The sequence below is a fragment of the Neovison vison genome, chromosome 12 (genome assembly GCF_020171115.1).
Source record: "Neovison vison isolate M4711 chromosome 12, ASM_NN_V1, whole genome shotgun sequence".
Taxonomy (NCBI): Eukaryota; Metazoa; Chordata; class Mammalia; order Carnivora; family Mustelidae; genus Neogale; species Neogale vison.
This window is the reverse complement of record NC_058102.1, coordinates 87,477,141-87,502,245: the sequence shown is the minus strand read 5'-3', so window position 1 is coordinate 87,502,245 and position 25,105 is coordinate 87,477,141. Positions and strand designations below refer to the sequence as shown.

The window sequence follows — 25,105 nt, the reverse complement described above, 5'->3', positions numbered from 1 at the left end:
ATTGATAAGAGAAAAAACAGGTTATAAAACAGCACAAAGTTGAGTATAGTTTGATCCCATTTCTACTTAAAGAAAATTTTAAAAATGCAAACACATGTATAAGACACCAAATGGTGTCTTCCTCATTATCCTTGAGGTAGTAGATTTGTACATAATTTACATCTTCTTTTTGCTTATCTTCCTTTTCTTTTTTTTATTAAAGATTTTATTTATTTATTTAACAGAAAGAGACACAGCGAGAGAGGGAACACAAGCAGGGGAAGTGGGAGAGGGAGATGCAGGCTCTCCGCTGAGCAGGGAGCCCGATGCGGGGCTCGATCCCAGGACCCTGGGATCATGACCTGAGCCAAAGGCAGACACATAATGACTGAGCCACCCAGGCACCCCTTATCTTTCTTTTCTAATTCATATAAGGAGCACATATTATTTATGCAATTAAAAAGATAGATCTAATCAATATCATTTGGATAGATTAATAAAATGGTAACTTTTTTTTTAAAAAGCCTCTATGCATTTATAAGTTGGCAAAGACGGAATAACAAGACTAACTGCCTTTTCACTTGGCATCAGAGTGATTGGCTTGCCTAATCCTCTCCACCCGTGGCAAACATCCAAGGATATAGCAAGGATCCAGAAAGAGATGTTCCAGTGAGAGCTAGAGCCACACTTTGCTAGTTACCCACCTTGCCTTCTTCCCTGAAGCTCAGGCTTGCTAGCTTTCTATCACCCATAAGGCTCACTAGTCAATTACTGGTGGAGCCCAGACATGGTCCTAGCTAATCTGAGGGCTCTTCTGGGGTTTGAGCCTCGGGCAAACATGGTCACTCCACAGCTGCCCCAGGAAGTCCACCATTAGGCTACCTATACCCATGGGTCTCCATGAGGTAGGGTTGTCCCATAGGACATCTCAAAAATTATGAAAACATCCAATGAATCAAAATCCAAATGAATTAAAACACTATGGTTCACCTTCAGAAAATTCTTCACCTATCCTACATTCACCTATGCTTGGTTGCATGGGTCCAAACCAAGATGGCCCCATCAGGCATCTTCTAAGCCAGATTTATAATAGCAAGATGGTCCATGAGCAACTCTTGGCCCTAAAGAAATGAGAGGACTCCGTAAAGCTTCTGTTTCTGTCACCTATCCCAGGCTCAAGGTCAATGGTATAGGTGTCACCAGAGACAACACAAAGAGGCCAAGATCAAGGCTTCCCACAGAAGGCTCTGGAACATCAATCCCCATGTCAGTCATCACTTCTGCCATGAAGAAATAAAAGACAAGCAGACCTGTCACTTGCTGAAAGGTATACGTTTGCCTACCCGAGCAAATCATGACCCAGGATAGATTAGGGCCTCACCTAGCTGTCTCCTTCCACTCAGCATCTTCTCCCTCCTTCATGCAGATCTCATCCAGCTCTGTGAACAGCTCATGAGGAACATGCTCTTCATCTTCCTCAGTGCCAAGAATGAACTGAACACGCTGAGATGGTGTATCTGGAAAATTGACCACAGAGAAAGATAGATCAAAAAGATTTTAAAATGCTATTCTGTGGAAACAGTTAGTGGGAGGAAAAAACTAAGACCACTTGAAGAAAACCCACAATGAACTGGAAATCTGGTTAATCTGATCAAAAAGAATTTTTAATTTGCTAATAAATGATTTAGGCTTATATGGTAATTGATTTGGGGGTCCAGAACTAAGAGTTTTTCGGGAAGATACTGTCCATTCTTAGAGGCATTTCTTGTTCATGGAAGCAAACTCTGGAAACTCTATTAAAGGGCTAGAGAATCAAATCTGCTTAATGGACATCACACATTCCCTCAGCCTCACCAAGGTCCCAGCCATGGACCCCTGCCCACCCTCTCTCCTTAGAATGTTACCATGGGCCAGGGCCTCTGGGCCTTCTTCCCCCTGGCTGGCTCCTTTGCCCCGCCCTCGTCTCCGGTGCTTCTGGCCATGTGCTCGGTGATGGCGATGGCTCTGCCGGCCCAGCGGCATCCGAACCCCCACATACAGAGTTCTATGACCTGGAATGAAGCAAATGGACTTTGTTTTTGTTTTTGTTTTTTAAGTTTTTATTTATTTATTTTTTAGTCATCTCTACACTCAATGTGGGGCTCAAACTAAGGATCCCGAAGTTAAGAGTTTCATTTCATGCTCTTCCAACTGAGCCAGCCAGGCACCCCAGAGAACACTTTCAGTAAAAGTAATCGAGCATATTTAAGAGAGGAAAAAATCATAGCTCTCTGGCCAGGTCACAACTCTGTAATGGCAAAACTTCAAAGACTCCAGGACTAAAGACGTAGAGATTGTGGAATTGACGCACTCCTTCCTCCTGCATGGGACTGCAAACCTCACAGGAGCATTAAGATCAAAGGAAATAATGTGTGTGGACTTGATTTGCAAACCATAAAGGCCAACAAGGATCCTAGTTGTTGTTACGACAATTTGAGCAATTGAAAAAAAGCAATATGGTCACTGTGCCAAGTCCTGGCAGGGAGGGGGTTTAGAGAAGTAGCTAAATGCTCAGGTCCTGCCTGGGTCCAAAACTTGGCCTCACCATTCACTTAACATGTGACCTTTAACAAGTTAGCTAATCTCTCTGTATCTTTAAAAAATAATACCAAAAGCTTATTATTTAAACTCGGAGGGTTTTCATGAGTAGTACATAAGATAATGTATGTAAAATGCTTAACATGATGCCTGGAATAACTTTTAGCAGCCACTGCATTCTAGGACCAGTTTCTACTACTTTTCCTTCTGCACTGTAGAATACACAATCTAGAATAGTAGTGAGAGACTAGTGACAAATCCTAAGAAGCATGAGTCTGGGGTTACAGGGAGAGATAGTAAAAGTACAAAAAGAGAAGAATGTGGGAAGATAAGTGATCCAAGCATGTTCCTGCCCAATTCCTCCTTTTCTACTCATTTGTTCCTTCTAGAAGCCTTATTTTGTGCTGCTCAAGACTGCCAGGCTTCTCTCTTGCCTCCACCTGGCTTCCCTTGTCTTGCTGTCAGCCTGAAGCCTAGAATCAGGGGCTGCTACAACCCTGGTGCAGAGATACTCTGCCCCCACTACTGCCCAGTTCCTGCTGCTAGTGTCCTAGAATTCAGGCTGACGCCCCACTTCTTCCACCACACATGCACTCCAGTCTTCAGTCACTGTCTTCAAACCCACAGCCCTGAGCCACATTTCCTCCCTCTGAGCAGGTGACCTCACTTCATATTTTACTAAGAAGACTTGGGCAGTCTCATGTGACTTCCCTCCATCTCAACCTGGCTTGCTTTCCTCCCCCAGCTGCCCCTCTTTTCCAGGCTAATGAGTATGGCTTCCCATGACTCTGGAGTCCTCTTTTATCAGCTAGCCTCAGTCTCTCCTTTCCATCCACCCCTTCCACAGCTTTCTCCTGATTATAAATCTCTCTTACTTTTTTTTTTTTTTTAAGTAAACTCTAGGCCCAATGTGGGACTCATAACCCTGAGACCAAAGGGTCACATGCTCTACCAACTGACCCAGCCAGGTGCCCCATGTCTATCTCTAATTCTAAAAAGAAATTTTCCAATATAGTGCTACTCTCTAAGCTTCTACCTGTCCATTCTCCTTCTCCATCAACCACTTTCAAGAACAATCTACCACCTAAGCTTCTGTTCCTCACCATCTCCTTGTTCCATAGCCTCTGCATGTGGCTACTTCCCACTCAAAGTATTCTCATTAGGGACCACATAGTCACCAAATCTCTATAATCTGATGTCTCTCAGTTCAACTCCAAAGCCCTTCCTGAGAGCCCACCATGTGCCAGACAGTATCCAAATCCCTTGACAACCTCTTCCCATTGGTGGTCCAGGGTCCCTTAGCTCCTACACCTTTGCCCTCCCTGGCTCATCTGCACACCTCTGACTTGACTTCTCTACCCCTTTCACAGTCCACCAAAGGAAAGTTCCCAGGATTTTGGTCCTGGTCCCTTCTCCCTTTTTTACTGGTATCTACTCTCATGATTTGAAAGTTTACTTCTACAAATGAACCCCAAATCTTTATCTATAGTGATTCAACATATCCCAAAGCAAACCCATTATCCTCCATCTCAGATCAAGCTCATGCCCATTTCTTCCATTTTTCATTCATGGCATCACCATTCTCTCAACTTTCCAGGCCTGAAACCTCAAGAGTTACTGTAGATTTCCAGCTCTCCCCATGCCCCTCCAGTGCTACATCCTACAAATTATGGAGGTCAAGGATTTTTCTCCTTGCACTTTGACAACAGCAGGAGCCTCTTTCCTGCCTCCCACACCAGGTCAGTCCTACAGACGAATCCTCCTGAAGCACTGCTCTGATCACAGTTCACGTCTGTGCAGTCAGGACCCTTCATGTTCCTGCATGCCCAGGTCCAGCCTCCTTTCTAGTTTTTCTTCACTAGAACAAATTGTACATCCAATAGGAAAACAAAGGGAAGGGCCTCTAAAAGAACAGAGCTATCAGCTCAAGCAAGACTGAAGTGGAAATTTCACATGTGTTCACACCAATTAAACATTCCAGGGGCAGAGAGAAATCTAGAGATGTACGCCTTTTGCATCCATCCCAGCAAGGCTGTCTCCTCCCCAAAGCCTCAGGTGCTGCACCCACCATCATCTTCTTTCCTCTACCCAAACCAACCCCGCTATTCCATAAATGTGCCAGTGCCTTCCAGACACAGACTTGGTTTGATCCCTCAAGATTCACGGCAATGCACCATCCTTCTTGGTATTATGTCTGAGTTCCCTGATCAGAAGTGCCACCTTCTACCTCTAACTCCCAAGAGCCCTTGGCTAGCATTCTCTTATGCACTTATTTTATGCTTTGAACTAAAATTAATACCTCCACTATTCATCTGCAAGTTTCTCAAGGTCCCGGGTCAGACTTTCTCCCTCTTAGAATCCCTCACACAAAGCACAGTGTTTTACCTATGGTCATCGTTCCACAAATGTTCAGAAAATGGAACATCTCCTAAGAGCCTCCCTCAGGAACATAACACCTTTAAATCTCCTCAGGAGTTCCTTAGTCTGACCTGAGAGGGCATCTCATTTGAAAGGGGCCACAAAAGGAATGTATAAACAAAATGAACATGTTTAGGGCAGTGGACTCATCAAAGCATAAGACTCAGACAATCCAACCCAACCTGAGAATGGAAAGCTTAATCCAGGAAGACTTCCTGAATAAGGAGACTTTATGGAAAGAGTTGCCAACTCTTCCTGCTTCCATTGCAATGGGTTTTCCTAAGACTCTGCTCAACTTCTCTGGGGCTTCCTCAATAAGTGCTCTCCACTTATGAGTCAGTTAATTAATACAAACTGGAGTGCTGCTCTACGTTCCTTTCTCTACTTCTCTCTCCTTTTCATTGTCCTCTCCCGCCTTCCAAAATCCCAAGTGATAAAGAAAAATAAAAAGAAAGCATTATATATACCACATCCTCTTTATCCATCCATCTATGGATGGACACTTGGGTGGCTTCTGTATCTTGGCTATTGTAAATAATGCTGCAATAAACCTGGAGTGCATACATCTTTTTGAATTAGTGTTTTCATTTTCTTCAGGTAAATATCACTAGTGGAATTACTGGATTATATATATTTCTGGATCATACATATTTCATATGTAATTCTATTTTCCATTCTGGGGAGAACATCCATACTGGTTTCCAGCGTGGCTTTATCAATTTGCACACAAAAAATGGAATATTCCTCAGCCATCAAAAAGAATGAAATCTTGCCATTAGCAACAGTGTAAGTGGACCTAGAGCATATAATGCTAAGTGAAAAAAATCAGGTAGAGAAAGATTAAATACCATATAGTTTTATTCCTACGTGGAATTTAAAAAATAGAACAAATGAACAAAGAAGAGACCAAACACACACACACACACACACACACACACAAACTCTTAAATACAGAGAACAAACTAGTGGTTCGCAAAAGGGAGGTAGTGGGGGTGAAGTAGATAAAGGGATTTAAGAGTATACTTATCATGATGAGCCCTGAGTACTGTACAGAATTGAATCATTATATTGTATACCTGAAAATAATATAACACTATATGTTAATTATGCCTCAAGGGAAAAAAAGGAACAGGATTAGAGGGAAAGCTGATCAGAGATTTATTAGAATGTTGAGAGGCCAAAGGATAAAACATTTAGTATCTGGAGAAATCATACCTCCTATCCTCCTCACCCTGTCTTAGGGCAATCCTATATTGACTCACGCACAACTCAGGACATTTCTGACAGGCAGATCTCTAAACATAATGTAATCATGTTACAACTTTATTGAAACAGAAATATAGAGCCAGAAGAAGTCATCTGCTAAAAGGTAGGATTCCAAACCTCTGACATTATCAATGAAAACCATAAAGTGTGAAAATGACTAAATTGAATACTGTCTTAATAAAATACCATCTGTTAACTAATAATGTTCCACTATAGTATGTTAATTAGTTCCCTGTAGTACACCACTGAGACCAACCCAGGCTTGAGTCACCTAATTGTGACAGGTCCTGCCCCATGGGCTGAGGATACAATAGTGAACAGCACAAGTTTCCTGTCCTCCAGACATATATTCTAATTAGGGGAGGCAGGCATTATGAAAACAATAACATATTATTTCAGGTAATGATAATTATTCTGAATAAAAACATGGTAGAGGGGGCGCCTGGGGTGGCTCAGTGGGTTAAGCCTTGGCCTTCGGCTCAGGTCATGGTCCCAAGGACCTGGAATCGAGCCCTGCATCAGGCTCTCTGCTGAGCAGGGAGCCTGCTTCCCCCTCTCTCTCTGCCTGCCTCTCCGCCTACTTGTGATCTCTGTCTGTTAAAAAAATTTAAAAAAAAAATTTAAAAACATGGTAGAGGCACCTGGGTGGCTCCATCAGTTAAGTGTCCAACTCTTGATTTCATCTCAAGTCATGATCTTAGGGTCGTGAGCTCAGCACTGGGCATGGAATCTGCTTAAGATCCTCTCTCTCTCTCCCATTGTAACCCCATGCCCCACTCTTGTGCACAGGGTTCTCTCTCTTAGGAAAAAAAAAAAAAAATGGTAGGGGACCTGAGTGGCTTAGTTGGTTAAGCATCTGTCTTCAGCTTAGGTCATGATCCTAGGATCCTAGGATCAAGCCTCTCCTAGGGCTCTCTTCTCTGCGGGGAGCCTGCTTCTCCCTCTGCCTCTGCCCCTCCCCCTGCTTATGCGCTCTTGCTCTCTCTCTCAAATAAATAAAATCTTTAAAAAAGGGTAAAGTTTCTGGGGTAGAAGGTAGGGTGGAGAAGGGAGACTGTAGCTAAGATGACAAGGGGCAACATCTAAGTGATGGAGAGGCCATGAAAAGAGCATTCCAGGACAAGGCAAGATCAATGCACAGGCCTTACTGTGGGAATGTGTGAGTTGCAAAGCAAAAGGATGGTCAGTAGGGCCAGAGCAAGGTAAAAGAGGAAAGAAGAGGAGGGGGGAAAGGTCAAAAAGACAGGCAGGGGCATATCATAAAAAACGCATGGGCAGTTAAAAGCATAAATTGTTCCCACAGAACCACTTCAGCCAGCCCTTAAAACAAGTGTTGTAAAATCAGGTATGTCTAGGTAGAGCTGAGACTTAGATAAAGAAAAACCTCACTGAGGAGTAACTTTTAGTCCTTCAACAGAGCCTTCCCAACCATGAGCTTCCTCTTCCCAACAAATCCCCCAGGCAGTTACTGGCCACGTTAAGGACCTCTACTTCTTCTTAAGCACATTCCAAATACTTCCACAGGGCTTTTGTTAGTATATTGCTAATATTATGTAATTTTAAGTATTTTCTAAATAGAAATTGAGGCATAGTGATTAGGTATTAGAACCTGTGTTATTAGATCTCATTTTCTTGGTTAATTTGCTCACTGTCACCATTAAAGTAAAACAAGGAGGTTGGGCCAAATGACTTCTCAATGTCTAGCCCAGGTTCTATATACAAACTTAGGAAAGGCTCAGGCAAGATCATTCTTTGGAGAAGACAAGATGGTTTGATTGTTCCCACTATTCTTTCTTACTGCTGCAAAAAGGGCTTATAGCATGGGCTCGGTAAATGTTGAGTAAATGATGTCTGGTTTTGTCTCATACTAAAATTTCCACTAGGCCATTATCAATGGGGAAGACATCCTTCACCAAAGCCTTTGGGGGCTTTGTAGGAAGTAAGGTAAAGCTCAAATCCTAGGGAAAGAAGACTCTTTTTCTCTAAGAATTTTTTGGTCCAGTCAGTTCTCCCAAACACTAACCAACCAGAGTGCCTGCCTTTTGAAAATGCTGGAGACAGGCAGAAATGAAAACAAGCCCCAGCAGGGGTCAGAGCTAAGAAGGACCAAAGAGACTGGCAGAAAATTAGGCCTCAGTTTCTAAGCTGAGGACTCCAAAGCAGGGACTTGGATTTTGTGAGTGAAATCAGCAGAAACAATGACAAACAAATGGACACCAGGAAATGAATATGACATCAATAAAATGTAGTCCGTTGAACTAGATTCTGGCAGTCTGGGACTTCACTAAACTCTTCCTGTGGTCACTTTGCTGCTCTCCCACCAAGAGTCTTCTTCCCCCTCATCTACCTACCAACTCACCCAGATTCCGCCTTCTCCTCGTCTAATTCCCTATTCTTTCTTTCCAGCCATTGTCTAACCTGTGCTTTGGAATCTATCTGTGTCCAAATACAAGTATTCATTCAGTAAAACTTACGGGAGAGATGTAATGTTCGTGTATATTTTTAAAAATAAGTATATATACACATACAGAGAGCGACTGTTAGTGAACTGGGGCTGAATCTTCTCGATTAGGACAGAAATCCCACAGCTGCAACCTACCTGGCAGACAGAGACTGGGCCTACCAACATAGAGTGCCTGTCATAAACACTGTTTACCCAGCACACACGCAGAACTCATTAGCACACACTGAAAATTATTCCACCCCCATGGGCAAAAGGTTAAACTCAAAGTCAATAACCAGAGGGGGGAGTCAAACACGCAGAGCAGATGCAAGCCTTTTTTTAATAACTTAAAAATAAGATCAAAAGGCTCTTACCTCTGTTAAGAACTTATTAGAAGGCATTAAACCTAGTCTAGGATTTTTAAAGCTAATAGTTAATCAGGAATAATGATCTGCCAAAAAACAAAAACAAACAACAACAACAACAACAACAAAACGGAAAACAGCAGTTCTGTAACAAAAGCAACTGTTTCATGTCCTTCTGGGAGCAGGAGAGTCCACCAAAGCACATCATGGACTGTTGCTCTTTGTGAGTTTATCTTTGGAAATCTGCTCTAATACTTGCTTTGGACTCCTCTCATACATAAAAAGAAGCCACGTCATGGTTTTATGCACCTTCTACTGATGGAATTCACTTATGCAAAAAAGACCGCCATTTACAAAACTCTGTAACAATGTCCAGTTCTGAAAAGGGGGAGGGAGTGTGTTATGTGGAGCAGAGGGTACAGAATAAAGGAAAAGAAAGACCCTGAGATTCGCCCACAGCCACAGAACCCTCTGTCATGGCATACACTTTGAATCAGAATACAATTTACTTCCACCTTCTATCAAAGTGGGACTGACTTTATTTCACGTCTTCAAGAAATGACGTCACCCTAGGGGTAGCCTGAGTCCTAGGGCCTGCCTCACAGTGTGTCAGGGTACACTCTCCCAGCATGACCAAGCCTACAGAGAATCCCAACACTCTCTTCTCCTTTCTGGAGCTGCTCTAGAACCACATCAGGCCTGAGAAGTGGGCACCATTGGCCCTCCCTGTGCTGCCAATTGTGCTTTATTTAAAAAGTTTTCACCTAAGTAAGATTCAGTTTTCAAAAAGCTCTATGTGTGAAGGACAAGGCACTGCCCCCTCTAAACAACACTGTAGATAGCTTTCCTTTATGGCAAAATGGTGAGTGCATAAAGAAGAGATAGGTCCTCTTGAAAAGATGCTCTGGCTGCCTATTACTCAGCTGACCTCTGTGAATGGAACCCAATCCACAGGATCCAAAAGTCTGCCCGTGTTTATGATCTTACTCTCCAGCAGACAAAAGTGTTCGTAAGTTATTACCTCCCTGCTGAGGGCAAAGGTCTAGTGGGCCAGACACCTAAACTGAGAGCAACAGTAAGAGGGTAAAGAGGCACCAGGATTACCAGGGCAGAACGGGGGACAGGGCAACATGACAGATAATCACATGATGTTTATATCATATCAAAATCTTTATGTGATGGAGCAAGAAGTTGAGGTTGGGTGGTTGATACTCAGGACTGTCTTCCCTGGCAGGCAGTGTGGTAGACTAGAAAGAGCGGAATTCCATCTCAGTCTCACCTATTAGGCTAAATGACCCCAAACAACTTCTCCACATGTAAAATAGCGAGGATACCTACTCCCCGCCCCTCCCGCCCGGGCTGCTAGGAAGATGAAAAATGCAAAATGCCTAATCCAATGCTTACGGCACAGGGGGCATTCAACAAATGTTAGCCTCCCGCCTCCATACCCGTTCCTTCTCCACTTTCTCCCCGTTGCCGAAACCCACACTGGCTCCTCTTCCATCTGGTCAGAATAACTTGGAAAACTTGACCTTGAGATATCCAAGCCCCTCTGACCTCCAGAAGCCACCCACATAAGCTCTCATGGTAACAGACCTAGAGGCTGAGTCAGCCTCTCCAGACTTCACTCTCCCCAACCAAAGGACAAGTTTTCTCTGGGGATTATACAACTTTGATGAAAAAAAAGTCACAGGAACAAGCAGTACAGACAGAACATTTTACATGCAGTCTCAGTCATTACAAAGTTGCTGTATCATAGCCTTCAACATTTCAGGGGCTGCAGAGATTTCACAAAGGCTTTGAGCCAAGTGTGGGTTCTTATTAAAGCTATGATGGACATGAGCCTTTCTCTCACATCACCATTTATCAGGAAACCAGGCCCTATGGAAAAAAGGAAAGCAGAAGGACGTCATCAAGGATCATGTGGGGACCTAGGGGTGGGACGGGGAAAAAAGAAGGTTAAGGGAACCTAGATAGAGAAGGTCAATAAAAATGACTCTTCTTTCCCTTCCACTTTAGTTGGGTGTTTTTTTAAATACAACTCTGTGCTATGAGATCTTAAAGAATATGTTACAGGTGTGCAGGTTTTCTCTTGTCTTGTGTAGATGAGAACACCAGGCAGAAATGGGTATAATTAGAACGGGAAGAGCAAATATTAGAGATGGGGCAAACCGAATAATACAACCAAACAACTGAATAATATAACCAAAACGAATATAACCACACTGAATTTTAAAAAGCCATTTGTATTTCATTTTTTTAAATTGTGTACATATTTACATTTATATTTGGAGGCAGTTGCCAAGAATTGACAAACTGATCAGAGTACTTTACATTCTCAAGGAATCATTGGGCTTCACAGTGCTCAAAGCACTGTCTCACATGCTATTGGATCCTAATAATAAGGTATTAATACCTCTACTTTTTAAACTGAATTATAATTAACATCCAGCGCTGTGTTCATTTCAGGTGTACATGATGATTTAACAATTCTATGAGTTACTCAGTGCTCATCATGGTAAGTGTACTCACCATCTGTCACCAAACAACATTATGACAATATTATTGACTCTATTCCTTATGCCATACTTCTCATCTCCGTGACTTATTTATTTTGAAACTGGAAGTCTGTACCTCTTAATCCCCTTTATCTATTTCCCCCATTTCCTCCACCTCCTTCCACTCTGGCAACCACTAACATGTTCTCTGTATTAATATCCCTACTTATGTTTAACAGATGAGGACATAGCCTAAGAGAAATGAAGTGACTTTTCCCCCAAGGTCTTACAGCTAGAGTTAGAGAAAGAGTTAGAGAACTCAAACCCAGGCCTCCTGATGGCAAAGCTCTCCTCCCACACCAGGCTGCCTCTCATTAATTCTACACACAACACACACACACACACGCAAACACACACAAAACCACAGTTCTTACCTTCTAACTCCTCTTTCTCATAGTGAATGTTGAGAATTGTACTAGTCCCACCCTGGTCCACCACAGCCTCTTCATCTGGTCTCTGTTGAAATACAAAGTAGCAGCAATAGTAATATACATATGTTCATTCAAACATTCACTTAAGTCCGACCTGTATGTCCGACCCTTTTTTGCAACCCTTAGAGGAGAAAACACAATGGTTTACATACGTTTTTCATTGGAACTTCATCGTAACTTTGAGACACAAACATGACAGCCATTCTCTTTCTCATTGTATAAAAGAGCAGCCTGGGAGTCAGAGAAAATGAAGTAATTATTGCTCAAGGGCACAAATGTGGTAAAAGGCAGAGGTGGGACTGTAGTCCTATGGCTGCAGTTCTCATACAAGTGGATAATAGGTCTGCATTTTGTAAGTGGTGTCAACCACATCATTTCATTTAGGGTAAATTGGTCTCCTTGACCTCTCAACAGAGTTTGAGCCTCTTGTCCTTGAAATTCTCCATCCTGCTCCTCCGATGAAGTCTCCTCCCTCTCAACCTAAGGCTCAGCTTCTTCCTTTAACCATAATTCCCAAGCAGGAGCACTCTACCTTTTGTTTCCCTTGCTTGAGTCTTACAATGTCAACAGCAGCCTGAAACTGTTGTCTCGGTATTTGACAAACGATTGGGATGCTGACCACACAATCCACGTGTCTAAAACCAAACTAATCTTTCCAAAACTAGTACCTTGTGCTCGTTTACTTACACTCACCCATGGTACCACCATTTGAAATTTCAAATGTATTGACTTATCCATTCCACGTATATTGAGTGTCTATTGTATGTCTTCAGGGAAATCGGTTTTTTTTTATAAAGATTTTATTTATTTATTTATTTGACAGAGAGAAATCACAAGTAGATGGAGAGGCAGGCAGAGAGAGAGAGGGAAGCAGGCTCCCTGCTGAGCAGAGAGCCCGACGCGGGACCCAATCCCAGGACCCTGAGATCATGACCTGAGCCGAAGGCAGAGGCTTAACCCACTGAGCCACCCAGGCGCCCCGGGAAATCGTTTTCTCTCCTTTCTTACCAAGGCCTCCTTTGTACTTTTTCTTGAATCCACTCTCATGTCTCATCCACTCTAGGCCAGACTCTCCAGCCCTTAAGGTCATACTGGACATGTTTTCAGTTCTGGAACCACACTTACTTTCTTTTTTGAGTGTTTCTCCCTCCCTGAACTATCAGCCTCTCCCGATCCTCACCACCAGCAGCCAATACTTATTCATCATTCCACAGATCTCAGCCTCAATGCACTTCCTTGAAAGGCATCCCTGACTACCTCTCATCTGAACTAAGCTAGGTCCCCCCATTTATATGCCCTCACAGCACACTGTACTTCTCCTTCGTAAGGAAATGTTTCTGCTCAAGGGAGGGACCCTGTGTGTCTTCCTCACCACTGTTTCCCTGTTTCCCCAGCATCCTACACAGATTTTCATGTAACAGGTACTCAGTAATTCTTTGGTAAAATAATATAACAGCACGTACCTTACCAAGACCCTGAATTATTGTTTTAAAAAAAAATCTGAACTCATTTTCCTGCCAATCTATTTCTCTTATCAAATCTGCAGCTCCAGCCAAGTTCACTGATCCGATGGGCATTGTGCACATTCACACTTTCATGCCTTTTCTCACGTGTCCTGTCATCTAATGTGCCCCATCCCCAACTCTCAACCAAATCCTAAGCATCTTCTAGATCCTCCTCAAATTTCCAACTTACTGTCCTGATTTTACTCTTTTCCTTTCCAGTTATCATCAATGTCCCTAAATAAGGCAACCCTGAATGTAAAGCAATTTATTTTCCTAATGAGAACGCTCAAAAAACTGGGTTTTTTGGGAAAGATTTTATTTTATTTATTTGAGAGAGAGAGAGAGAGAGACTGAGCACAAGCAGGGGGAGTGGCAGGCAGAGGGAGAGGGTGAAGCAGGCTCCCCACAGAACAGGGAGCCAAGTACCAGGTGGGGCTCAATCCCAGGACCGTGGGATCGTGACCTGAGCTGAAGGCAGAAGCTCAACTGACTGAGCCACCCACGTATTCCTCAAAAAAGTTTTTGAGGACAACTTGAATAAACCAACTTTTAGGGAAGTAGATGAAAGTCAAATGTGTGAGTGTGTGTGTGTGTGTATACATATATATATATATATATATATATATGCTATTTTTTTACTCAAGTGTATTTCTGCTATTTCTTTTTTTTACTCAAGTATAATTAACATACATGTTAAATTAGTTTGTATACAATATAATGACTCAACACTTCCATACATTACTCAGTGCTCATCAAGGTAAGTGTATTCTTAATTCCCTTTATCTTTTTCACCCATCCCCCTGGCAAGCACCAATTTGTTCTCTGTATTTAAGAGTCTGGGGTTTGGGGGTGCCTGGGTGGCTCCATCAGTTAAACGGCTCCATTCAGCTCAGGTCATGATCCCAGGACCCCATATATATGTGCATATATATGTAAAAGAAAAAATGTTGGAATATAAGCATCTGCTTATCCTTAAAAGCATATAAAGGAAGAATAAGCCATGAACAATTTTTTTTAATAGTTACCTACAGACGAGTTAGGGAATTAGATGAGGATACAAGGACAGAAAACTAGACTTCTTGGAATATACCTGATTTTATAAATATCTTACACAATTTTAAAACAAAACTAAAAATTTTTAAAGCAATTCCTAGAAATGAGAAACAAAATGAAAGCAAAGGTCGAATTGATGGCATAACTACTCCAAGAGAAATTATTCATGTAACTTTAAGATATAATAAATTGACTGAACATCCTTAGTGTATGCATATACCCTAAAGACAAAAAGAATTTAAGAAGATCTTAAACTGTAAAAAATAAAAATTAAATGGTCACCATTGGAGGATAATGCTAATAAACCAACTCATTATTTTGAAAACCATTAAAAATTTATCTTGGCTTTCCTATATAAATTGTGACATAGAGTGTATCATAGAAGAGATGAAAGAAGTTTCTTATTATAGAAAAGAATAATTGAAAAAGTTATGTTAGAATTAGGACATCACCATTTTGCAATCCCTAATGGATTGCATTGATTTTCAACAGCCAGTAACATCACAGAGAGAGACAACCAGACATTATATGTCTCCTAATGGGAGGCCATATCACCACCCATTAGGTAATCTTAACAAGTAAATTGTCCCAGAATCTGATCAAGCCTCTAAATTCAAATACCAATTTACTGAAAATACAGTGAAACACAGTTCCATGGAAAAACACCAGCATGAGAATACAATCAACAAATCCAGACTGTGGGAAACTATAGAACAAATCCTCTCCCTCCCTGTACCCCTTTTCGAAGATAAATAATTGCAAGAAGAGAAAGACAGAAATGGAGATGGACAGAGAAAGAAGAACTTGAAAAGAGTAGTTTAAAAAAGACAACAAACCAATCTCAATGTGTGGATTTTATTTGAATCCTGATTTAAACAAGCTTAAATAATATTTTCAGGGTTTTTTAAAATAATTTTTGAGACAATTGGAAATTTGAATATTGAATAGATCTTTTATCATATTAAAGAAATTGCTATTTTTTCTTTAGGCGATACTATACTTATTTTCTAAAGAATTCTTACCTTTTTTGTATGGAATTATTGAATTGCTATCTTATATACCTGAAACTAATATAGCACTGTATGTTAACAATACTGAAATTAAAATAAAATTTTAAATTAGAAAAATAATTCTTATCTCTTAGTGTTACACACAGAAATATTTATAGATAAAACTGAAAGATTAGGGACGCCTGGGTGGCTCAGTTGGTTAAGCAGCTGCCTTCGGCTCAGGTCATGATCCCAGTGTCCTGGGATCGAGTCCCACATCAGGCTCCTTGCTTGGCAGGGAGCCTGCTTCTCTCTCTGCCTTTGCCTGCCATTCTGTCTGCCTGTGCTTGCTCTCTCTCCCTCTCTCTAATAAATAAATAAAATCCTTAAAAAAAAAAAAACTGAAAGATTACAGACATGGAAAATAATATATTAACTTAGAAAGACTACTTTTTCACATTTTATAATTATTTAAAAGTATTCAAAATCTTCAAATACATCTTTAACATCAATGTAAAAGACTCATATAAAGCAAAGGAATAGCTTTTAGACAGAAAGACTTGCCTTTATTTCAGATTTGTTATTTATCTAGCTCATCTTTTAAACCATGGATTTCCTGATGGCAGCACCCACAATTTGTCATCTTTATGTTCTTAGAGCCCAATACAGTAGCTTACCACTATAAGTACTTTGCACTCTTGTAAGTCCCAGAAGGAGAGGTGCCATGCCTATGTTCACCACTATGTTCACCTAACAGCTAGTATAATGTCCATTATGTGGTAAGTATCCAAAAATTGTGATGAATAAATACTTATTAGGGTCCTGAACTCTTTTATCATATGGTCATATTTTCCAATAAAACTTCATATATACGTATATTTATGAATACTTTTTCATGCTGGCTTCGCCACAGGTTTATAATATCCGAAGGATAGGATCAATTAGTTACATTGCTTAGCACTGTCCACAGATATCTGGCACAGCATAGAACACAGCAGGAATCTGGAGGAAGCAGGCAGGGGGAAGGTGGGATTGTTGATTTTATGATTCTAAGAACTATAAAAACAAAATAGGGAGAGCAAGGTCAAACATCTGAAATATTCAGGTTGAAAAATCGACTTGTTTCCTTAATTTAGATTAGTTAACCACAGGCTAAATTCATTGAATAATCGTTCATCCACTTCCTTTGTCTTGCCAAAGAAAACAAAGCCACAGTCAAACCCCATTAGCCAAAGCATTTGAAATGTCAGGATTGAAAGTGAATGTGCAAGCTTTGTTTGGATCCCTGTTCAAACAAACCAAATATTTAAAAAAATACAAGGCACCCACATCAACTTAAACAACTAAATGGATATTTATTATATTAAGGAGTTATTGTTAATTTTTTAAAAATAATGATAATGATGTGATTTGGTAGTTACATCATTTTTAAAAGTCCTTAATCTTTAGTGATACATACTGAAGTTTCTGCTGATGAAATTATATGATGTCTGGGATTTGGAGAATGGGCAAGGACATAATGAAACAAAATAGATATGTGTTCACTGTTGAAGCCAGGTCACGGGCGCATGACGAGTCAATTTAACAAGTCTTTTTATTTTGTTATCTGCTTGAAATGTTCCATAAATTTTAAGTATATACAAACCTTATTTAAAATCATAAAAAAAGAAAAAAGAAAAGAAGAGCAAGTCTTCTTGGTCTGTACTTGCTGCCGAGTCCTCACTAGCTGGCTGTTATTTCCTCTGATACCATCATTATTTCTGGCAGAGAGGACTTCTTATCCATAGATTTCTAAGGTTCCCATGAAGGGCCTTCAGGATTATGTGTGAATATGCATTTTTCTTGAGAGGGTCCATAACTTTCATCAGATTCTCAGGGAAGTTGTGACTCAGAAAAGATTGGAATCATGAGAACCACATTATGTAATTTTAGGAGAAAAGGGAAAGAAAGGAGGGAAGGAAAGAAGAGTGAGCTAGAGAAAAGGTGTGATTCTAAGTCTCCTCTTTTCTGTACTTCCTCCCAGCTCACTGACAATGACCCCCTATGTAAATGTGAATTGATCTGGGTGCCTACCTCAAGGACCAGAGAAGATAAAAAGAACTAAGGAGGTTAAATACACATTAAAACATTGAAATTGCAAGGCACATCTTGTAATGAGTCTTGAAAAATGAATGAATTATACCTGAGTAGCAGACCAGATTCTGACTTACAGTTAATGGACAAATGAAAAGGCAGGGGCAGGGCTGAGCCTTACATAATGGCTCCAGCTCCTGGAAGCAGCCCCAGAGGCTGCAGGGGTGGGGGAAGGCTGCAGACAATGGAGCCCACCTTGAGCACTCTCCCTGACTCATACCCCCTGTAGCACCACTCTGGACCTGTGGGGTGGTGGACCAGTCAAACTCAACTCCCTCTCCTTTCCTGCAGTTAGTCTCAGACTTTTCACCTCCAAAGACCCCTTTTATCTTTTTTCCTAAGGATCCAATGTTTTTAGAGATTGTGAGTAACACCCTTCCACCCCTCCTCTCTCCCATCCTCACCCCCAACAAAAAAGAGTCAATAAAACAACAAATATAGAAGTGACTTCCAGGGTTCTAATCAGCAAACCAAGTTGATACAATGAGTATCAGATACAAATATTTACTGAGTATTGTGCCTTACATACATTACCCAAATTAATCCTTATAGCAGTCCTAAAACAAGGCTAAGTAAGGTCTCACAAGAGCTAAGTGGGATAGGAGAAACTCAAATTCAAGCCTTTCTCTATTCTTATTAACGCTAATATTGCCAAAAGCAAACAACCCAGTCATTTCAGAGAGCTCAGGTCACCAATCAGGACATTAATCCACAGCTCAAGATCCACATTATTACCATCTTAAATCCTTAGTGTGCCAGACCTTGGTACTTGACACTTGTACTTTGCCCTTTTAGTGACCAGACTTCCAATAGTTCCCCATCTCATTCACTTCCATCTTCCTCTTCAGCCAGCGAAATCTCTCAATTCTGGCCCATTGTACACCCTTGTCAGTGAATCTGGCCCACAGATGCCATTTGTCTAATGCCCTCTATTTAATATCCTCACTGAATTCAGACTGCTTTATTGAGAAAAAAAAAAAAGGTTCCATAAGGACTTGTACAGCTGTTCTAGACCTCCTCTCTGTGGCCGTGAACTCCTGAACACCCGGGAGCTTCCTATTCCAACTCTTCAGCAGCCTGAGGGGACCTCCAGAAGCTACCTCCAGTAGCTCTGGCTTCTTTCTCAGTGATTCTTTTCTTGAACCTCACCTACAGTCACTCCTGTCCAGTATTCAGATTACTAATTAGTTAGTACATGGTGGTAGGCAGAATAATGCCCCCTCCCCCCAAGTAAGGTCGTGGTAGAAGTAAGGTTCCTAATCAGCTGAACTTAAAATGAGATTATCCTGGATTATCTGGTGGGCTCAACGTAATCACAAGGATTCCTAAAAAGTAGAAGAGGGGGGTGGAAGACTAGAGTCCGAGAAAGAGATGTGATGCCAAAAGTGGGGTTGGAGACATGCTGTGCTGCTAGCTTTGAGTGGAGGGAGGGAACTAGGCACCAAGGAATGCAGGTAGCCTTTGGAAGCCGCAGAAGTCAAGGAAGCAGTTTCTTCCTTAGAGCCTCCAGAAAGAAACACAGCCCTGTTAGCATTTTTGATATAGCTCAGTGAGAGCTGTGTTGGACTTGCAAAGTACAGAGCTATAAGATAATCAATTTGTGTTGTTTTAAGCCACCAAATGAATGGTCATTTGTTATGGCAGCAACAGAAACTAATACACACATTATGATTCCCTAACTACCAAGACCAGAGTAAACTTATTACTACTTATAGGAAACAACCAACCTCTCCGTTATCTAAGATTTGTTGCTGTTACCTAGCAGCAGATCTAGGATAAACATGGCTGCTTTCTGTGTCCTGATTAGCACTACGGCAGTCTTGACTAAGAGCCCTCCCTACCCTGCCAAGGCAAACCTGAGCCATGGCAATTATCTGCAGATTTTGAAGGAATTAATTTGCAACCTGAATCATACCGCAGACTACCACAATTTCTCTGCTTGGCAGGACAGCCTGCACTGCTCCTACTGAAGCTCCCCAGTAGAGCTGGGAAAACCAGGGACACTTTCCCCCACTCCCACATAGGAAAACACCTAGTGGATGTCGGGAGAGGGTGAAGGGATATGGATTGTACGCTGCAGTGTGGCGAAAGGAGAAATTCGGTAACATCCAGCCAATGTTATCTGGGCTCCAATGCATGCCTGTCATTAGGTGCTAGCATTCAGGTCTCCCTCAGGAAGTCTTGGTTTGGACGAGTTTTTCCAGGTCCACAGAAGATAAGGAATGTGATTGCTTTCTCATCAGTCCTTCTCATCAGCCACCCTTTCCAATTATTACCCATTTCCCAGGGCTTGGTATTCTGAAGATTTCTGCAGAATTTTCCATTCTGAGCAGGCCTGATTCATATAAAAGCCTTGGTAATTACCCAAACTCACTTGCTCACCTGCCACTTATTCTGAAAGAGGTGATCAGGAGAACTTTGAAGACACAAGATGTCCTCAGTTCCAGTCCAAACTAGAGGCTCTCCCTAAAACTTTCTGCTCTTCCTCCTCCCTTACTACCCAACCCCTGTAAGAGCTCATTGACTCAAAATATCAGTAACCACCTCCAGAGATCTCATTAAAATTCCATAATGCAGACCTTCATTAAGTCATCGTACATTACAAAAAAAAAAAAAATGTCATCCTAAACTATAGCCTCCTAGCTGGCCTCCCTCAGTCCAGTCTCTTCCCAATCCAACACATCCTTTGTATACCTTGCCACGTTATCTTCTCAAACACTTATTAAGTGCTCACTCCAAGCCAGGCACTGGTGTAGGTTTCAAAGACACAAGCTACCATAATACAGAGTGATTAAAAGCACATACTTTGGAGATAGTAATAGCACTTGGTGGGCATTGTGAGCATAGAAGACCGAATGATGAATTCTGATAGTGATATAGAGCCAGACCTTGAAAGTTAAATGGAATATTCCAGGTGAAGAGGAGGGGAAAGATTTCATAGCAGGAACACCCAAGCAAAGGCACAGCAGCACACAAGGGAGAGATTTGTGTAATCAAGCAACGGACACCTGATGCTCTGTGCTAATCCTGACAAGACCAAGAGCTCCTTGAGGAGAAGCACATTGGCTTTGGATATAGGAAAATCATTCATTTACTCATGCAACTAAGCACCTATTTTATACCAGGAACTGTGCTGTATAATAAGATTTCCGCCTGGTCCTTGTCCCCATGAAGCTTCCATTCAAAAAGATAATATAGAAGTCAAACAAGAACACTTCAGATGAGTTGTAAGTGCTATTAAGAACATAAAATAGGATCCTATGAAAGAGAGTGACTGTGGAAGGAGGTCAGGGAAAGGCACTCTGAGGAGGTAGCATTTGAGTTGAGTCACAAAAAAACCTGGGTAGAATCATATCCTACGCAGAGAAAAGGACAGGAACGAAGGTCCTAAAGCATGAAGGAGTTTGCCATATCAAAGAAACAGAAAGAAAGCCAGTATAGGGGTCCATGATGAGAGAATGGAGGAGACGCAGTCAGTGCTGAGCACATTGAAGCTTGGTAAGCCATGATGAGTTTGGATCTTATTCGAAAATGCACCGGGAAGCCACTGAAGGGTCTCAAGATAGGATCAGGCATGATTTGTATTTTTAAAAGCTCTCTCTGGCTGCCATGTGGAAAGTGGACTGTAGAAGGGCGAGAGAGAGAGAGAGCAGAGGGAAGTGTAGGAGGATAGTGCAGTAGTCCAAACCAAAGAAACAGCCTAGACTTATGACATTTAGATGTGATGCCTAGAATCTCTGTTTACACCAAGTTACACAATCTCCTCGCTCTGCAACGTCCATCCCCTTGCCCAACACACACACACACACACACACACAGCCTAACTAGGACATAGGAGCCTTCATTGGTAATTTTCAATCGGTTGACTCCAGGTCATCTCTATTTCCTTTCCTCCCCCTACCCTCATTTCTCTTCCTCCCTATATCTCAAGTGCCATTTGCCCATCACCTGACTCAGGTTTCATGAGGTCCTACTGTTTCTGCTCTATTCCTTTTCCTCTCCTCACCCCACCACTCATGAAAGTTACATGAACTAGATATAAAGGAGATAATTATTTTCTATTCTACCCAAGAAGTATTCAGGAATTATCAATTTCACAGAGCACTAACAGAGGCTTATGGGTTATTATGATCTTGACAATATAAACAGTACACATTCTGCATGTTAAGGACGCTGTCTCCTCACACTCGTTCCAGCCTATTCTATTCCCCCACTGCAGCCAGAGAAATCTTTCAATAGGAAAATCTGATCATGATCTCATTGGTGCTTGCTCTCTCATCCCCCTCCCTCTCTCTCACGCACTTGTGCTCTCTCTCAAACTCTCTCCCTCCCTCTCCTTCCCCTCCCTGCTTAAACCCCTTCAGCGGCTTCCCCTTGTTCCTCAAATAAATCCCAACTTTCTTGGGATGGGCCATAACTCCCCCCATTGCTCTCTCTGTCTCCAGCCACACTGGCCTCCTTTCAGGCCCTCTAACTAGATGTGTCTCATTTCTGCTATTCTCTTTGTCTCCAAGGTCCTTTGATCTCCCTCTTCTCTCAGTTGACACTTTCTCTTTAGATCTTTTATTTTCTTCCTTAGCAAACTCTTCTCTCATCTAAGACCAAGGCTGGAACCACTCAGAGCACTGCCTATCTTTCTTTTGAAATACTTATCACAGTTCATAATAATTCATTTACTTATGGGATTATTTGCTTACAAATGGTTATTTCTCCCCACACCAGCCCCAAAACAGGAAGCTCCAGGGGGGCCAGGACATTGCCTATTTTTGCTCATCAGTGTATCCCCAACATACATTGAGTACACTTAGCAGGCCTTAGGAGGATCAGATACGGAAAGATTTTCCAAAAGCTTAGCTAGCATTCCTTTTTTGATGGAGCAAGCAAACAAGGAATCGTGGATTGTCTAGTGGCAAACTATTACCAGGGAGAAGAAGAGTCAGTGTCTGATGCCCATTTTGCTACAAACTCAGACTGTTTCCCCTTGCCTCCTTACAGAAACCATCACTGACATCAACATGATATTTATTTCCAAGACCCACCATCCTTCCCATCATCCTCTCCACACCCCTCCACTTCAGACTTGAACCACCTCCCTACAATCTCTTTCCAGAGCAGTAACTAGAATACCTGACTGCACAGGAAAGGGGGGAGTGAGAATTCATTGAGGTACTACCCACTTACTGGTTGTCACACACTAAAGCCTTTCACAAATATCACCTCCTTTAGCCCTCAAAGCAATCCTGTGAGGTAAGCTAAGCAGGTATTACCCATTCCCATTTTACTAGACAGAGAAACTGAGGTTCAAGGAGGCAAGTGACTTACTCAAGGTCACAAAGGCCAGTGCAAAGCAACTGTAGAATTTGAGCCTATAGTCTCTGACAGCTAGTACAATGTTTTCCCTGACATTTGCCACCCCAACAGATGAGTTATCACTTACTTAAATCTGGTTTCCTCATTCCCTTAATTAAACACCTGTTCCTGACCTCTCAACACTTCCCCAGCCCATTTCCCCTTCCCTTCCCAGAAGTTGCCAGCTGTCTGCTTAATGGGATGGAGAAAGTCATCAAGCTGGCCACACTGACGGGGTCTGGTCCCAGCCTCCAGTCTTTCCAGCTCTTTCTCTGAGCCACGGAGGAAGCAGAAGTCTCCAGAAATAAAAACACAAAGAGGAGACCTGCCCCACCAGAGCAAGGTCCTTGGCCACCCTTCCTCCCACCCCCCACCCCCCATTCCAACAAGACGCCGCGAGGCCAGAAGCCAGCCTCCCTCCCAAGAGGGAGTACCCGAGGAGAACAGAGGTCACCGCCCGCCGCCGTCCGGGCTCCCCGGGCCGGCCGCGCGAGAGATGCGGCAGTCATCCGCCGGATCCCGGGTTCGGCCCAAGGTCACCCTCTCGCGGCCCCGGCCCGATCCCCAGCCGCCCCGAGCGCCCCCTGGTGTCCCGGGAGGGCCTCCCCTCGCCCTCAGGGAGTGGCCTGCGGAGCCCGACTCGAGGGCAGAGGCAGGAGGGTGGGCAGAGGATGAGGAGGCTGAGCCCCGGGGAGGGGCGGGAGGCGGGGCCCTACCTGATAGCTGAGGACGCCGTCCGGCTCGTTACTGCCGGCCGGCATGGCGGAACCCAGCCAGTTCTGGCGCGAGGGCTCGAGGCCGAGCGGCAGCAGCTTGCGCGCTCCGGTCCGCTCTGAGCCGATGGCCGGAGCGGCGACCCCTACCCGGGAGCCAACGGTCAACCATCAACCGCCGCCGCCTCCATTGCCACCGGCCCGCGAGGCCTCGCCGCAGCCAATCAGCGTGCGGCCTGTGCAGCCAATCAGCGCGCGGAGCACGGGAGGACGCTGTCCGGCGGTACCCCGGGCTACCGAGAGGCGGAGGAGGAGGAGGGAGCCTGGGGAGACTACCGCTCCGGGCCCGGTTGCCTTGGAAACCGCCTCCCTCCCTTCAGGGGCCTCTGGGCTTAAAGGTCCTTCCAACTGCTTGCTAGAAATCGAAAATCTCATGCTTCTATTTGCGGCTGCACCTGACCCTGGAAAACTGAGAAAGCGTCGGTTTTGTCTAATTCTGATGTTATTACTTAGGTAATGCTTTTCAAATTCTGAGGAAAAGGTCCTTGGGATTGAAGAAGGAAGTTCCAGAGGATGAGAGGGAAGGGCCTTCTAAAATTACCTGTTAATCTCTGAACTAGTGGCCAGGTGAACGTGCGTTGAAGAGAAGCGGGCAGGCAGTGATCAGACCCCCTCCACAGACTCACTATGACTTCTTCTTCTCCCTGGGTCTTAGGTTGGCAGAAAAAAGCACAGAGTTGAGCCCAGGCTGATTGTTGAAATAATTCCACAAAAGCGCTTCCAACTTTTCCGAGAAATGGCTGAAGGCAAATTATTATTTAACAACAGTACTACTGATCTGAGGCAAGGTTAGATAATCATGAGTAATGCATTCAATTTGATTTGGGCTTCAAAGCAAAAGAGAGGTTGGCCACAATCCAACCAATCCTCTGTCCCCAAGAGGAGGCAAGGGGCCTTTTGCCTTTCATGCACCGTCACATCAGACTATAGGTGAGTCCATATTATTAGAGGAGGAAAAAAAACAGTCCAAATGATTCTTTGCCTCAAAAGAAACTACATTTGGAGAACATAGTTGGATGTATGTTAAATTCATACGTCCATACATACCACAACTTGCGTTGGCCCTGAAATTTGACAAAAGGTTGTGCTTTAGTGTCCCAGGGGCAGAACCATATTTCTGATCTAAGGCCTCTGGTCCTGTTTCTGAGCCTGAACATTCTTTGCCATCGTCTCTGTTTATCTCCTGGCTAACCCTTGAATCCTTGAATTTGGAATTCACCGCCACCCATTTTCGCCCATCAAAAACCATCCTTCAAAGTCAAACTT

General features: G+C 42.9%; 1 protein-coding gene across 3 annotated transcripts in view; it reads right to left on the bottom strand.

Annotated features, from left to right (window-relative positions):
• The window catches only part of SLC4A8 (solute carrier family 4 member 8), an 81,105-nt gene extending 57,229 nt beyond the window's left edge, over positions 1 to 23,876 (bottom strand). For 2 of the 3 annotated variants that reach the window (XR_006381406.1, XM_044228986.1), the window contains exons 1-4: positions 23,783 to 23,876; positions 11,981 to 12,062; positions 1,884 to 2,030; positions 1,361 to 1,496 (exon numbers count right to left, since the gene is read on the bottom strand). Coding sequence is in view for 2 of the 3 variants with exons in the window: in XM_044228986.1 (XP_044084921.1) it covers positions 1,361 to 1,496; positions 1,884 to 2,030; positions 11,981 to 12,062; positions 23,783 to 23,827 (410 nt within the window). In the remaining variant the exon portion in view is untranslated. Of the gene's footprint in view, positions 1 to 1,360; positions 1,497 to 1,883; positions 2,031 to 11,980; positions 12,063 to 12,189; positions 12,254 to 23,782 lie in introns of those variants that run through there. The other variant, XM_044228987.1, reaches the window with a different exon arrangement.
• Positions 23,877 to 25,105: the final 1,229 nt, after the last annotated feature.